The sequence below is a fragment of the Bos indicus genome, chromosome 1 (genome assembly GCF_029378745.1).
Source record: "Bos indicus isolate NIAB-ARS_2022 breed Sahiwal x Tharparkar chromosome 1, NIAB-ARS_B.indTharparkar_mat_pri_1.0, whole genome shotgun sequence".
Classification (NCBI taxonomy): Eukaryota; Metazoa; Chordata; class Mammalia; order Artiodactyla; family Bovidae; genus Bos; species Bos indicus.
The window spans coordinates 131,244,818-131,260,952 of record NC_091760.1 but is presented as its reverse complement, the minus strand read 5'-3'; the positions used below and the strand labels follow the sequence as shown (position 1 = coordinate 131,260,952).

Sequence of the window (16,135 nt, the reverse complement as noted above, 5' to 3'; positions counted from 1 at the left end):
TTTAATTGCTAAGTCATGTCCAACTCTTGCAACCCCATGGACTGTGGCCTGCCAGGCTCCTCTATCTGTGGGATTTCCCAGGCAGGCATACCGAAGTGGGTTGCTGTTTCCTTCTCCAAAACTTATAGCATATACCCACATATACATTGACATTTAAAATGTGTTCTATTTTTTATTTTGAGTTAAAAAAAATCAAGGGTTTTCAGATGTGTTAATTTAATTTCTTTACTATCTTTTATATACAGGTAAGCAGTATCATGATACTCTGTCAGGCATTTAGTTAAAACTTTGATCGTTTCATTATTGTCCCATTGGTAAGTTGTAGCAAATATTGGGACATTGTCTTTCTTGTGTCACATTAGAACTAAGTATGGTAGGAATTTCTTTTAGAGCAGAGAAGCAGTCATTCTTGTTTTCTATCCATTTATGCTGATCCTAGTCTGCTGTTGTGGTCCTTAGCTTTATTGAAGGTATGGCCTGCTAATATGTATGTTTTCCCTACCCCAGACATCCAGAGTTATTAATAGATCTTGGTGAAGATCTCGGAAGGATAGGAATGGGGACTGGAGCCAGCTTGAAACTAGCTAGAGGCAAGGGGAAGAAGTATATGCTAGAACTGCTTCCTCTGCTCTACACAGAGCATTATAGGCTGAGACCAGTCAGCACTTATACATCAACAAACAGTTGCTGGGGTGGTGATCTACTGCTCTTCTTTTCCATCCTCTAGCTTCATTAATTCCCCTAGTTCTTCCTCCATTTCTTTCTTTTCTTTTCCACACTAGACTTCCTTATCTACTATGACAAGTTACAGGTTGTGGAAGGAAAAAGGTTTTGATAACTACTCTTGCCAAGGTTTGCTCCACTGACAAAGTGTCATGAACATATTCTAGGTTCCACCTGTGGGCTTGTGCTTGTGCTGCAGAGCATCACCCAAGTGAGGGACAGGGCTTCCTCACATCCCAGCTACCTATCCTGCCACTCTCAGGCTCCACAGAAGAACCTTAGTCAGACTTAGAAGTAAGGATTAGGTCATTTGGTGAAAACTGAACAGAAAAAAGGAAAACTAACAACTTAATAAACTGTGTCGTGTATGGTCAAAAATTTGAGCCTAGGTGTCATCCCAGACCAGTTACCTAGTTTTGAGGTATAGTAGCATAATTCATGGAGAAGGCAATGGCATCCCACTCCAGTACTCTTGCCTGGAAAATCCCATGGATGGAGGAGCCTGGTGGGCTGCAGTCCATGGGATCGCTAAGAGTCGGACACGACTGAGTGACTTCACTTTCACGCATTGGAGAAGGAAATGGCAACCCACTCCAGTGTTCTTGCCTGGAGAATCCCAGGGACGGGGAGCCTGGTGGGCTGCTGTCTCTGGGGTCGCACAGAGTCAGACATGACTGAAGCGACTTAGCAGCAGCAGCAGCAGCAGCATAATTCATACAGGCTTCCCTGATGGCTCAGTGGTAAAGAATCCACCTGCTAATGCAGAAGATACAGGTTTGATCCCTGAGTTGGGAAGATCCCCTGGAGAAGGAAATGGCAACCCATTCCAGTATTCTTATCTGGGAAATCCCATGGACAGAGGAGCCTGTCAGGCTACTGTCCATGGGGTCGCAAAGAGTCGAACATGACTTAGCAACCAAACAAAAACAACAAAACGCAATTCATAAGTATTTCGAAAGTTGAATTAGTCCTCTTTTGAACTTTTTTATAACTTTCTTTCCTGTTCTCTTCCCTCACTTCAAACTATAAGAGTACTTTTTTTGGTCTTCTCTTCAGTTCTCTGGTTTGCAATTTGGGAATAAGAAATGTCTCACTTGAAAAGCAATTAGTTATTATTGTTATTAAGTTCCTTTTGCCTTATCAACATTGTATTTTTTACAGCATTCTTTTTAAATTTGATTGGGATTTATCTAATTCAGTTTTAGTTGCTACTTCTTTCCTGTTCTTTCTTTTCCATTATTTCAAAATTAATTTTAACTTTTTATAATTAATTTTAATTTACTGTACTCTTCAGGTATACAAGTCTTATTTTTATTCCCTCAAACCCTTCCTTTAGTACTCCAAGCAGATTTAAATAGTTATTTCTTCAGAAGACTTTAGAATCTGAGAGATTAAAATTCGTATTTGCAAAATTAAAATAAATACTTTGTTTATTTTTATAGGTTCGAATGCAAGCACTGAAATGCTTCTCAGTTTTAGCTTTTGAAAACCCCCAGGTATCGATGACCCTGGTAAATGGTAGGCTGGAACTTTCAGTGGCACCTACATGATTTAATTTATGAACTTTGTAGATGTAAAAAATTCCTTACTCCTTGTTACTTGTTTTATTTCTAGTTTTGGTTGATGGAGAGTTGTTACCACAGATTTTTGTGAAGATGTTACAGAGGGATAAGCCCATTGAGATGCAGCTGACATCGGCAAAATGGTAAAAGTGAAGATGGTGTGGGAGAACGATCCAGCTTCACCTGTCTACTGTGGGGAGAGAGACAGCGCTTTTCCTGTCTACCGTGGACGGCCTAGTCAGCTCACTCTCAATCCCCATCTTGTTTGGGGATTTTGAAGTTTGACAGTCATGGGATTATGTCATCTTCTTAAATCGTTATGAGTTTTGTACTCAGTTTGCATGCAGAACAAGAACTCTCATAACATCTAAGACTGCCTACAGGAAATTACTTCAGTACATTCCCTTCTCCTTGTATTTCAGTTGAAATAAGACAGAATTAGATCAGATTTAACCAACACAGATTATGCTAAGTATTGTCAGGAGAATATAAAGAAACAGAATTAGTTGAAGTTGATAACCAAGGCATGATTTCAGAGAATGTGACTTCTTCCTCTTTAGAAAAACAAAACAAAGATTCTCATAGAGACCATTTATAAAATAGTTTTTTAAAGTTCTTATTAGCACAGTTCCTGGCTCATGTAAGCATTCAATACATGTTAATTCTGTAATTATCAATTCATTACCAGATAGAGTTAATACCTGTTGTGTAGGGTTCTGTGCTAAGTGAATGGTTTAGTTCCAATATTTAAGAAGCTATGGCTCTAATATTTTGGCCCAGATGAGGAATTTTCAGTGAATCATCCTTGCATCATGAATTTTCTGTTTTCTGTTTATTTATGTGGTTTGTGTTTTTTGTTCATCTGCTTTTTGTCTTCAAAGCAGCATTTGCCTTTTTGTTAGTAAGGTAATGGTCTCATGGAACTGGCTTCAAACAACAATGCAGTAACAAATCTTAAGATAATGATAACAGTAATAAAGAATTTAACTCCTACAATATAAGTAAGGAATTTTACTGATTTGTTTAAAGCTTTCCCTCAAAGCCATAACATGGGATATTTTATTTTATTTTTTTCCCTCCTGAAAAGGAATCTAATTCAAAATGGACATTCATTAATTTAAGTGCTTAATGTTCAGTACTTGCTTAGAGAGGAGAAAGTAATTTTATTCTTATTCAAAGTCAGATATAATTGTGAAGGTAAATTGTTTTTCAAAAGAAGCAAATCATTAACTAATTCTCAAAGCCACTACTGTTAACATCTGACTAGTTAGTTAGTATCTTAGGGATAGCTGTAAGTATTACAAGTTAAATGCTTCTTCTGTGATAATTCTACTGTTATTAAATTTGAAATATCCCAATTTAACCTCATTTAAACTTAGATACTTTGTTGACTTTATATTTTACTTAAAAATTTTTTCCTTATTGTTATGGAAAATTTCAAACATAAGAAGTATAGAGAAAGGTATAAAGGACTCAAGTGTGCCCAACACCTCGCTTTAATGTTTATCCACTCATTTGGCCATTTAGTTTTGAAACAATTTTGTAGGTATTTTAAAAATATCTGGCTTACTGTCTGCATATATCAGATAGTTTTGTTTAATTAACAGAATCTCAGGTAAGAAAGTGTCAAAACCTTCTCCCTCACAATAACTAAGAGTAGTTGTCTTTTTTCTCCTCTATAATATCTTAAAAGCAAGTAGAGTTTTTTTGTTTTTTTTTAAATTTTAAAATACTAGCAAAAACTTACTTTCTGCCATCTTATTCCAGTTTAACTTACATGTGTAGAGCTGGAGCAATTCGGACAGATGACAACTGTATTGTATTAAAGGTGAGCTAATTAATTCTTTCTAAAAACGTGAAAATTACCCAGCTATTTAAGCGTTGGCTGTAAATATTGATATTCCTTTTTCCTTTTACATATTTATCACTACGGCATTTGAACACAGCAAGAAATAATATTAAAACATAATGCTCTTCAACGGGATAACTTGTAGTTTTTAAAAATTGGTTTTAGATGTGTTTTGAAAGTCAAAGTAAATCTTTATGTGTCAAATTTTTCACTTTTATGGTAATTAGAAGGATGTAAATACTATAAAAATATGTAAGATTCAAGTTAAATAGAAAATATATTTTAATACTTGATTTTCATTGTTTTCAACACAGTTTTGTAGGTAAAGCAGTTTGCTAACTCTTCAGATGAAGACTTAATTTCACCCTCATGGCAGACAATAAAAAGGCATAATGAGAAAGAATAAGAAAATAACACTTGAAAGCAATCATCATTATTGTGGTGTGTCAGATGCAACTAGAACTCAGAAAAGCCCAGATGAAAGACTAGCCCTAAAAGTCCTAAGACCTGGATTCTGGTTTTAGCACTTCCACCAGTGACTGGGTTGGTAGCCTTGGGCACATCCCTTATTCTTTTGGTGCCTCTGAGTCCTAATTATGAAAATGGGAGCAATAATTCCTGCTTATCTATCCCATAGGGTTGAGAATAATAATAATACATTAAATGCAGTAAACTTCTTATTAACTCTAAAGAACAGAATAGCTGTAAATAGTGTGTCATTTTGTGAGTGTGAAATCTCTCATTATCTGTGTTCAAAATGAACCCAAGGATAAAAGACCATTAAGAAGATTAATGTTTCCTTTAGTCTTTGGTGAAGCAGACAGTTGATGTAATGAGATCTGAGGACCCCTAAGTAGGTAGCCCTGCATAGAGCACTGAGGGCTTCCACATCCTTACTTAACTGCTCTATCCCTACTTTTCTTTCTCATTGATAAACTTGTTTAATAGTATCTTCTTTGGATAGTAGTTGTGAGTATTAAATTCAATAATCCATGAATTTATGGTATTGAAAATGTTGGTAACTATTCAAAGGAAAATAAGAATAAGGCTTTCTTCTTGGAAGCCTAGGGTTATATCTTAAAGATGGAATCAACCTGATAAGAGATCAATAGTGAACAATGAAGTGCTGAACTCTGTGGTAAAGCTATGATAGGAACTTAGAACAAAACATAGTTGACTGTGGCTGTAGAGGAAAGCTTCATGTAATTCTAACGTTTCAGTTTCTATTTCCATATCAACCTTTAAAGTTAATTCTTCAGCCTTAGAAATATAAACATGGGATATTTTTAGTGAGAACCTAATGTAGGGCTTCCCACGTAGCTCAGTCAGTAAAGCATCTGCCTGCAATGTGGGAGACCTGGGTTCAATTCCTGCATCAGGAAGTTCCCATGGAGAAGGAAATGGCAACCTACTCCAGTATTCTTGCCTGGAGAATCCCATGGACAGAGGAGCCTGGCAGGCTACAGTTCCTGGGATTGCCAGAGTTGGACATGACTTAGCGCTATCTTTATCTTTATCTTAAGGTAGGTTAATTACCAAGCCAAGATTTTCAAAGGACCTCAGAAGTAAAACTGATATCACAGTCATTCCAGGGAGTTCTTTGGAGAACCAAGGAACTGTGATTGGTACAGTTCACTTGGATTAGAGGAGAACTGGTAGAATCTGAGCAATTGGGAAGATCACTGAATTTTTAAAGCTGTATTTTGTCTTTGTAATCTCTAAACAAAAAATTGAAAGTCATCCCAGCCATATCACACTCATTAAGGAAAAGATTCTGGAGTAGGAAATGGCAACCTATTCCAGTATTCTTGCCCAGAAAATTCCATGGAGAGAGGAGCCTGGCAGACTGCAGTCCATGGGGTCACAAAGAGTCGGACACGACTGAACACAAGGAAAAGATAGCATGCTTTTTCTATGGCAAAATTTTTCCTAATTAAACTGCTGAATTATTTTAGGTAAATAAATACATAGGGCAGAAGCATCAGCAGTGATATATTAGGGATTCTTGAATGTCTTTTGTAAGGTTGTATGATAAAGCTTCAGTCTCATCAATCACAAAAGCCTAAAATATATGTGAGTTTAGTGTGCCAGTGTAAATGATTAATGCACACTGAATTTTGTTTTTACATTCCAAAACAAATCCTTTTATTCTCTGAAAGTCTTTATTGAAATATTTGATTACCAACATGACTCCCAGTAAAAACCATTGGGTTGATTTAGTTACTGTATGATCTCCATCATGCTTTTTCCCTTTACCAAAAAAGCAAATAATTAATTTCACTCCTTCCAGACATTGCCTTGTTTGGTTCGAATGTGCAGTAAGGAGAGGTTACTAGAGGAGAGAGTTGAAGGAGCTGAGACACTCGCCTATCTGATTGAACCAGATGTTGAGCTGCAGAGAATTGCTAGCATTACTGATCACCTCATTGCCATGCTTGCTGATTACTTCAAGTATCCCAGCTCTGTGAGTGCCATCACTGATATTAAAAGGGTATGTTCTCTTTTCCTTTTCAGCAGCTCGAGAGAGGGATTTTTAAAAAGATTTTCTTACTGTTCACTACTTTGAACCACTTGATAAATTACAGTTCAAAGCCCTTATAAATAAAGAAATCTTTTACTTTTGGTAAGAAAGATGATGTTGCTTTATGAGTTTTTGAATTCATCTGTTAAGTTTTTTAGTAAGGAGGTAATCAAGAAATTTAATCCCTGATTCCCACCTAACCCCAAAATAGTAGGGTCTCTAAGCTAGGGTTATTGACATTATATCAACATCCTCATCCTTTTCAAGGTTCCAGAATCATCTCTGTTGCTATATTCTCGTTCTTTAGAACAAAGATAATCTTCTGTTCCAGAAGACTGAGTGGCTTTATTTTACTCTCTGCCACTGTTTTTTCCTATCTTTTCTAATTTTTGCCATCTCCTCTTTCTTTTCTGCAGTTTCATACTGTGTTTTGGGCCTGGTAGTTGACAGTAAAGCACCACCTAACCTGTAGTTTGACAGCATCAAGGACCAAATTGTGCTAACTTTTTCTCAAACTATCAGTGCCTTAGAATGGTAGATATTCTTTTTGGCTTTGTTTTTCTCAACCTGTTTGTCATATGCACTTCTCTAAGCATGAGAGATAAACATTCTGTTAGAGAAAGTTTATTTAAGGAGGTCATAGTAGAGAGAGCATTGCCTCTTAAATGGTAACCAGTACTGTTTCACATATGTGACTGTGTTTTTAATGCCACTGGTCCCAATGGTAAATTTTTAAAACTGTTCTTTTGACCTCTCCCCTGCCCTTGGGTTTCAAAAAACTTCATCTGGTAGGCAACTGTTCTTTTGGCATTTAACACTAAAAATAAAACAAAACTATTAAGGGTATACCTTTCTCTGTCTCAGAAAGAGCCTAGAATAACTTTCATTGATATTTGTATTTATGTACTCTGCCCTTTATACATTAAAGTTTTGTGCCTACCCTTCCTTCAGTATAGCTCAGTTGATAAAGAATTCACCTGGAATGCAGGCGACCCCAGTTCAATTCCTGGGTCAGGAAGATCCTCTGGAAAAGGGATAGGCTACCCACTCCAGTATTCTTGGGCTTCCCTCGTGGCTCAGCTGGTAAAGAATCCACCTGCAATATGGCAGACCTGGGTTCTATCCCTGGGTTGGGATGATCCCCTGGAGAAGGGAAAGGCTACCCACTTGAAGTATTCTGGCCTAGAGAATTCTATGGACTGTATAATCCATGGGGTCTCAAAGAATCGGACACGACTAAGCCGCTTTCACTTTCATTTCCCTCAATAGTATTGTTTTTCTGGCAGAAGTGGTAGATTATATTGAGCCATCTTGCCTTGTCTGTTTTCCCTCTGACCACTTGCTCAAACTGACACAGTACTTCTCAGTACAAACATATATGAGCAAGTCCTAACTATAGCCTCATGAACCCCTTTAGTTGACCATCCCAGCAAGGCAAATAGAACACTTTGATGGATACGAGAGTGAACAAACAGTTATAAGAACTTCTAGCCTACATATGTGCAAAACTAACTGGTATATAGATTATCCCTTCTCCTAGGGTTTTTCCATCACAATAAAACTGGAATAATAATGGCTTTTAAAAATCTCCTAAACCTAAGTATTAGTTTGTTTTGTCATCTTTATTTTTGATACAGTGGTTTCTGACATAGAAGTGTGGATACTAGACCGAAAAGGGACTTTTTGCATATTAATAAATGTGTGATTTTCACGATACTTTATTTAAGTCCAAGTCAGTATTCTAGTGAGTTATGACTGGAAAGTAGTTAAGACATAAGAACACATATTTTAGAACTTACACATCAAAATGAATATTGTATATTGGGAGATTCCTCCCATAAACCATCTGTGCCTGCTTTGATCAAGATATTTTTGGAGCTACGTTAAGAATTGCCTTTAGAACCACCCCATCTGAGTTTCAGTTTTTTTTTACTGTGGAGTTTTTGTTGTAGTTGCTACTCTAAATGACATTACCCAGCTGGGTTTCTCCAACTTCACACACAATGACAATTAAAACTCTCTTAGTTGATGAAAATATGTTATTGTCAAGATTTGCTTGCTTGTATGCCATTCAGTTCTTTAGGAATTTTCAAAAGAGGGTCTCAGAATATTATGAACAACACCTACATCTTTGCATAAGGCTGAAGTTTTCCAAGGCAACTTATTTGGGAAAAGTTGCCGTCATTTGGATGAATAAGTTATATCTCTTAGTTGTGAAATTATTTATTGATATGCCTTATAAATTTACTGGTTCGTATTTAGTCACTGAAAGTGTCCTAAGAACATACTTCTTTTTTATCTTTTTGGTAGTTTGGTGATAAATCAGGTATTTGGAAGAACTGATAACTGAGAAAGCCAGTTATGCATGTGAAAGACAGCATTAATTATTTCTTACCAGTAATTTTAATAAATGTATCCCAAAAAAGTCTCCTGAAAACAACTCTCAGATAGCTGTAATAGACAGATGGTAATGATTACCATTTTCTGTTGTTTATTAAGTATTTTTACAAAGATTTTCCTGCTTCTAAAAAGCTTTTTAAATGCTGACATTTGGCTAGCACTATTAATGTTTGGGAAAACCTTCTCAAAGATTGCAGCAGCACTCAAGTTATCAGCTGTATTCTAGGTCTGGAAAGGCCTAAGTATGCCATGTTGGTGAGAGCATTTCAAAGAGCTGGTGGGGAATTCTCTGGTTGTCCAGTGGTTAGAACTCCACGCTTCCATTGCTGGGGGCACAGAGTCAATCTCTGGTTGGGGAACTAAGATTCCACATGCCATGGCCAAAAAAAAAACCAACTGGTGCAAGCAAGCATCGGTGCCACTAAAGAAACTGAATTTTTAGGGCTCAAAGATCACAAAGGTTTTTCATATACTAGTGTTATCACATTTTAGACAGAAGCAAACTGCAAGAATTCCAGGTCTTCCTGACACAGACCCAGTAAGGTCTTAGTCATATGTGAGCCAAACGCCAAAATAACCAGCACTAATATGTTAGTAGCTGTTAAGCATTATTTTTTCTTCAACTCTATTAGTTTTATTGAAAATTTAATTTGTGGACTGGGTTGGAACACATCTTTTTTTCCTCCTGTAGCTTGATCATGACTTAAAGCATGCTCATGAACTTCGCCAGGCTGCATTCAAGCTCTATGCCTCTCTTGGAGCAAACGATGAAGACATCCGGAAGAAGGTGAGTCTGGGAGAGGGGCGTCCCCCAGTCCTGACAGCCAGCAGGCAGGGAGTGACGTCAACCTGAAAGTCGTGGTGAAGAGCACTAACAGTGACTGTTTGAATATAATAAAACAGAGTGACTAAAGGCATAATTGAAGAATGAATGGGACCCGGATTTGGGGGGTTGTTTGTTTTTTTAGAACATAGAGTGGCATGGCCGTGCTGGAATGACAAATAACCGGCGTGCTTTTTTGTGTCATTAATATGGATTATTATGTTGCACATTTTTGCATGTGTTCTGATAAAAACCAATTCTAGCACTGTGAAGCTTCAGATACCTTGAAAGACCTAACACTAGAATTGTAAATGTTATTTATGGAAATCCTTTCCAATGCCATTGAGAAATTCATATCTCTATTGTATATTGTTCTTTGATATGTGGCTTAGTTATGTTTTGATTTTTTTTGCTACTGTGCAAGTTTGATGTGAATAAAATCTTTGTGGAATAATGATTTTATGTTTAGTGAGTGGTCATCTGAATTTTCCAGCTCCCAAAAAATGTATCACTGGTATAGCACCTTATGTTATTGCAGTCTAGTCCAACACTGAGCTCATGTTCTTCATGAGAATAGTTCTAAGCAGGGAGTAAAGTATTGTAAGCTCTGATCTGGCTCCCTCTACAGACCAAAATGCTGGAGCTTACTACACACAAAAATGTATAATCTAATAAATTATACACAAGACTTTAGGAACATCAGTAAATTAATTCATATGTTCTGTCTTGATGAACCATAGCAGAAAGCAAAATGTGGCAGTTTACTAAATCTTCCCATCCTGTGTATTGGTATTTTAAGGAGCCCTGAGAGAGAAATCACAAGTGTTGGGACTTTAACATGATTTAGAGAGGTAATTTGGGCTTGTAGAGAGAGAAGTATGTAATTAACTATAGGTTTATTAAAATAAATTGGACCACTGTTGGAGATAATTGAAATTAATAGCAGTAAGATTAGATATGTAAGTAGCTTTGATTTAAAATCTGTGCAGAAAACACAACTAAGCTGAATGTTTTCCATGTACCTCAATTTAGTTCAGTTAACAAGATGTTTTTGACTTGATATATTTTAGTAAATATCTATGAAAATCCTTTTCAACACCTCTAAGCTTTAATTTGTAAACTGTTACTTCAAGGCAGACATACTAGTGGTATGATATTCCCTCTGTCTAAGCATGATTTATGGATATTGATGTTCATATGTTTCATTCAGTTTAGGAACATGGTATGTTGCCAAGGGGAGAGGCTTCTATGGCAATTCATATAGATAAAACATTTTAAAAATTGACGTGGACTATGTAACTTAAATACATAATGATTTGTTTGGGGATGGTTTAGTAGGGCCCAATGGAAAGAGAAGTATTTTACCCATTCTTTTAGCTCAAGAAGGCCATGCCATGGACTGAAAGGGAGATAGATAGATGGACCATAATGAGGGGAAATAGGATGTCCATTTGTACTTCTTTGTACTTTTTTGTTAATAAACTATTGTTTTGGAATTAATGACTTTAATTTGTGATATCGTGTTCTAGAAATACAACATAACAGTCTGGTGATTAGTAGTCTAAACTTGTATTTATAATGTGTATAATTTCCTGGTAAGGCTAAATCCTGATAATTGCTGTAGAAAGATGACAAATAAAGAATAAGTTATAATTATTATAGTTTTTTTTGTGTGTGCTGAAGAAAAGATACTGTGGTATGCTGATGTGATGGGGATTCTATAGAGTTTTTAGGAAGATATTTAACTTCTGGGGAATTAAGTGAATAATTTACAGTTCATAGCAACTACTGAAGAGAGAAATTGTAAACTGAAAAATATAAAATAATTTTGTGATAAAATCTGCATGAAAACAGTTCCTAGTGGAGAATTCTTATTTTCAGTGTATAAAAAATGATAAATGATAACTCTTCCTTTGAATGCATTTATTTCTATTCTATTTTTTGTTGAAATAATTATTTGGATAGATTTTTATTTACTTTCTCTATGAAATATTTATTTACTTTTTGCACTTATGCCTTAATGAACTTTGATTGTATTTCATTTTTTGGTGTAGATTCTTGAAGTACAATGTTTATTATTGTTTTATTTTTGATGCAATTTTCATACATGCCAAGATGGAATTTTAGTTTACTGAGTTAATGAGTGGGTAATCTCTGAAAGAGATTTCAAGGACTGTAGACCTATTTCCACCCCCTCCTTTTCCCTCACCCCAAATAAAAGCAACAAAAAGGCTTTATGTTTGCTCCAGGATACAAATAAGAGGTGTTCAATTGGTCTGCCCTTTAAATTGAAGATAGGAATGCGATTCAATAAATATAGGAAGTAACATATATCCCATTGCCTTTTTATGACCAGTTAAGGAAATGAGGCAGAATGAAGAAGAGAAAACTAGACCAGAGAACTAGAGACAGTGAGAGGTATACACAGAAGTAAAGGAGAAAGATACAGGCCTCCTCTCTTCATGGAATTATGGCTCTTTCTATCTTACTGCTTCTAAAGACCTCTTAAGGCCTGCTGTGATTTCATTTCTTGATACCTTCTCTCTGGGCCACACAGAATTAAGCTGAAGACTGAATATGACCTATAGGTCAGAGATGTACCAGTCCTGCTTTGAAGCAGTGTTGGTGTGTTCCCATTAAAAGTAACTGTGTAACAGTCCCAGAACCTCATAAGCACTCAATGAATATTGTTGAATGAATATATATAGAGAGAAATATAGAAATGAAAATGCAGAAATCATATGCAGAGTGACATTTCCTTTAATACCTCTGGATCTTTTGGTATCCTGTGCAGAACAAAGTCGGTATCCTTATTCCTAGCTTGGCATCCTTTATCACTCTGTGGCATACCTACAAATTTCCTGATTTCCTGTGGTGTCCTGTCAGTGAAAGAGGGTGGAAAGTGTCCTGCGGTGAAAGTCGAAACCATTACCATTAGCTGTGACATGAAGAGGGAGAAGAAGCCCAAGAAAAGATGAAGGACCGCTCAGCTTGACAGCAGATGTGGACTGGCCATATTAAACTTAGATAATTCATGATTTTGCTTAGAGAAAGCAAGGGCAGAGTAGGAATTGAGAGCTCGGTGAAAGAAGGGTCCAGAGCACAATAGCAGTGCCTGCACTGACAACTATGCCAGGTAAAAATTAAGTAAAATGCCAGGTAATCTTTGCCATGGGGAAAGTCTAGTTTCTAATGATAACCTTTACCACATGCTGCTGCTGCTAAGTCGCTTCAGTCATGTCCGACTCTGTGGGACCCCAGAGACGACAGCCCACCAGGCTCCCCCGTCCCTGGGATTCTCCAGGCAAGAACACTGGAGTGGGTTGTCATTTCCTTCTCCAATGCATGAAAGTGAAAAGTGAAAGTGAAGTCGCTCAGTCGTGTCCGACTCCCAGCGACCCCATGGACTGCAGCCTACCAGGCTCCTCCGTCCATGGGATTTTCCGGGCAAGAGTACTGGAGTGGGATGCCATTGCCTTCTCCTTTACCACATAGTAATGCTGACTAAGAAGTGTAAGTTCGGTTAATGGGATGGTAACAAACAAGTTAGAAAACTAACAAATTATTTCAAGTACTGGTATCCCAATCAAAACCCCAGTCAGTTGGTTAAGTCATGCAGAAGCAGCAGTGGCAAACAGTCCTGTAATTGTGAAGTCCATTGTTTTATAACAAAGAACTGCTTTTTTGAAGACCATCTCTTGATTGGTATCTATTGATCATCAATTAGGTTGGAAATTTAAAAGGATTGTCTCTCTTACTTTCTTCAAGGAGGTTATAGAATTTATCAGAAATAGCTAGGAAGTGTAAATTGAGGAAAATTAGGAGTATATTAAATATGAATAAATTAAAATTTAAGGAAATTAATAAACTTAACTAGATGTTATTTTTATTTTTGATAAAACACGTTACAAATGTTAATGTAGTACTTATTGTAGCCTTTGCTCCTTTGAGATATCAGACTAATGGAGCCTTTCAGAAAGCTTTCCTCTTGGATTTTGAGTACTTTTATTTTAGCTGGAGATCTCCTTTATGGAACTAGACTGTAAGCCCCACGAGGGCAGGGATTTTTTAAAATATTTTGTTCCTGACTGTAGTCCCAGCATCTACAATACTATTGAGTGCATAGTTGACACTTAACTAGTATTTGAAGAATAAATGGATGAATGGGAAAAAAAAAAAAACCAAGCAGATAATTGAACCATATTGCAAAATTGGATTGTTAAGCACTGTTAATTGTATTATAAATGGACCTCTCTGCATTAAGAACTTTCATAACTTTTGTAGCAATTCTACGGGTATGTGAAGAGAGGAGATTTAAAATAGAGAAAACCTACATCTGATCATACAGGCAAGGGGTTTCACTATACTTAGCATAGAGGGGGTATAGGAATTTTCTATTTTCAAGAGGCAAACAATTCCAAGGGCATGTCTTGTACTTACTTTGATACAGATCAAAGAGAACATGTTTTATGATATGGTACTTGTTTAATTTTGAAATAATTTTTTACCATTTCTTAGTTTTTTCCTTTCTAAATGTGTGATTTTTAAAGATATATAGCACTCACAAATGTGAATCTGCACAGTTTTTTCCCCTAGGGATAAAAGTATGATTTGATTTATAGAAATTAGCCCAACTCTTAGAAATCAGCCTATTCTGTAAAGTGATATACAACTGGATAAAATAATTCCCAATTAATGAATGTCAGATTTTTATGAAAATCATAATTAATGAAGGTCAGTAATTTAATTCTACATAGATTGATTGAACTGCCTACATTGTATAAATAATGTTAGATGGGTGGAGAGAGGGGGGAAAACAGAAGGTGTGATAAAGAGAAGTAAAGACATAGCCCTAATATTCAGAATTTATAATAAAACCTTAGTAAGTCAGAGAAAAGTAAGGAAATGCCAGTAAGAATTTGCAAGGGGCTCAAAGAATTATTTGGAACCAATTAAAGTGGATATGGTGATATCAGTGGACCTATCCTTGAATCAATTTGGAAATGAATAATTTAATATTTTGATGTTTTCTAAATGCCTGTTCTATCTTCAAGAATCAAAAACACGAAATCTTAAGTTTCTGTTCTTTGTAAGGGGAAAAAGACTAGTCACAGTGGTTTTTACATAACACATGTGAAGAAGGTAGCCAAGGGTGAGATATATTTTCTTTTTAAATAGCAATTTTTTTTCTTAGACAGTTTTTTTGAGAAGTATAGGCAGAGAAAAATGAGGAAAGCAAAAAGAAGATTGAGACTTTGTCTTATACCCTCTTTTTCCTAGCAGAGGAACTTTTATCTGCAGGGACATTTTAGTTTGAGATACAATGTATTTGAAATATCTAGCATGGTGCATGTAGGTGCTCAATAAATGGAAGCATTTGTTAGAATACCTTCCATGAATAATTTTATTGGAAGATTAAAGATAAATATATTTTTAAGTGTATTAGGGAAAAAAATTGAATGATATTGGGGCATAAATAAAAAGGTTTATAGTGAAGACTGCTTTTGTGCTATAAATTTCCAAGACTATTAGTTATTTGTTTTAGTAAAAAGAATATAATTCAGAAGCATAGGTCTTTCCTTAGTTTATCTTTTATTAATAAGTTGTCTTCCTACTCTTATATTTTAAAATATATTTAAAATACTCATTTTCAAAACCTTTTTGTTGCTATTCCGTGCCCTCTGAAGCACAAAAACACTTTTGTTTTTCTTGGAGTGAAATAGAATTTACAATATAAATCAATAATTGGTTAAAATCATAGGTAGTAGATGTCTTGAGCAAAGTAAAGAGACCAAATTCTATCTAACTTTATCTAAGTATTAATTATTACTGTCTATGATTACCATAGATGTCATTTCTCCAAAGAATCATCATTCTTCAGAAACCATATCCCAAATGCACATGTTCAAATTTTGAACAAATGTAAATCTTCTGTGTTTTTGAAGTTATATGATTTTAAAGTGTATTTGTAAATTTAGGCCAGTTTTTCTTACTATCTTTTTAATATCTCAAAAATTTAATAAGCACTTCACTTTGAACTTTTTTAATCATTTGTTGTAGCTTTATTTTATTTTATAATTGGTCTTCTGTGTAACAGTATAATTGTACCATGAGTTTATATTTTTAAATATTTTGTGAAGTTCAGTAATTCTAAATGGTTATCTAAAAGGTATACTGTCAAAATTCTGTATTTGTCTCTGCCATGAAATCAGGCAGATGCAGAGAATTCTTTCTAAGCATTAGTCTACATGTTGAAA

The 16,135-nt window shown here is 35.6% G+C and overlaps 1 protein-coding gene across 7 annotated transcripts in view; it reads left to right on the top strand.

Annotated features, from left to right (window-relative positions):
- ARMC8 (armadillo repeat containing 8) overlaps window positions 1-16,135 on the top strand; it is a 109,081-nt gene that overhangs the window by 52,987 nt on the left and 39,959 nt on the right. For 5 of the 7 annotated variants that reach the window (XM_019961996.2, XM_019961999.2, XM_019961978.2 and 2 more), the window contains 5 exons: window positions 2,166-2,241; window positions 2,338-2,428; window positions 4,053-4,113; window positions 6,425-6,625; window positions 9,747-9,842. In XM_019961996.2, the coding sequence (XP_019817555.1) occupies window positions 2,166-2,241; window positions 2,338-2,428; window positions 4,053-4,113; window positions 6,425-6,625; window positions 9,747-9,842 (525 nt within the window). The remainder of the gene's footprint in view (window positions 1-2,165; window positions 2,242-2,337; window positions 2,429-4,052; window positions 4,114-6,424; window positions 6,626-9,746; window positions 9,843-16,135) is intronic. The other 2 variants (XM_070794282.1, XM_070794293.1) reach the window with 1 other exon arrangement.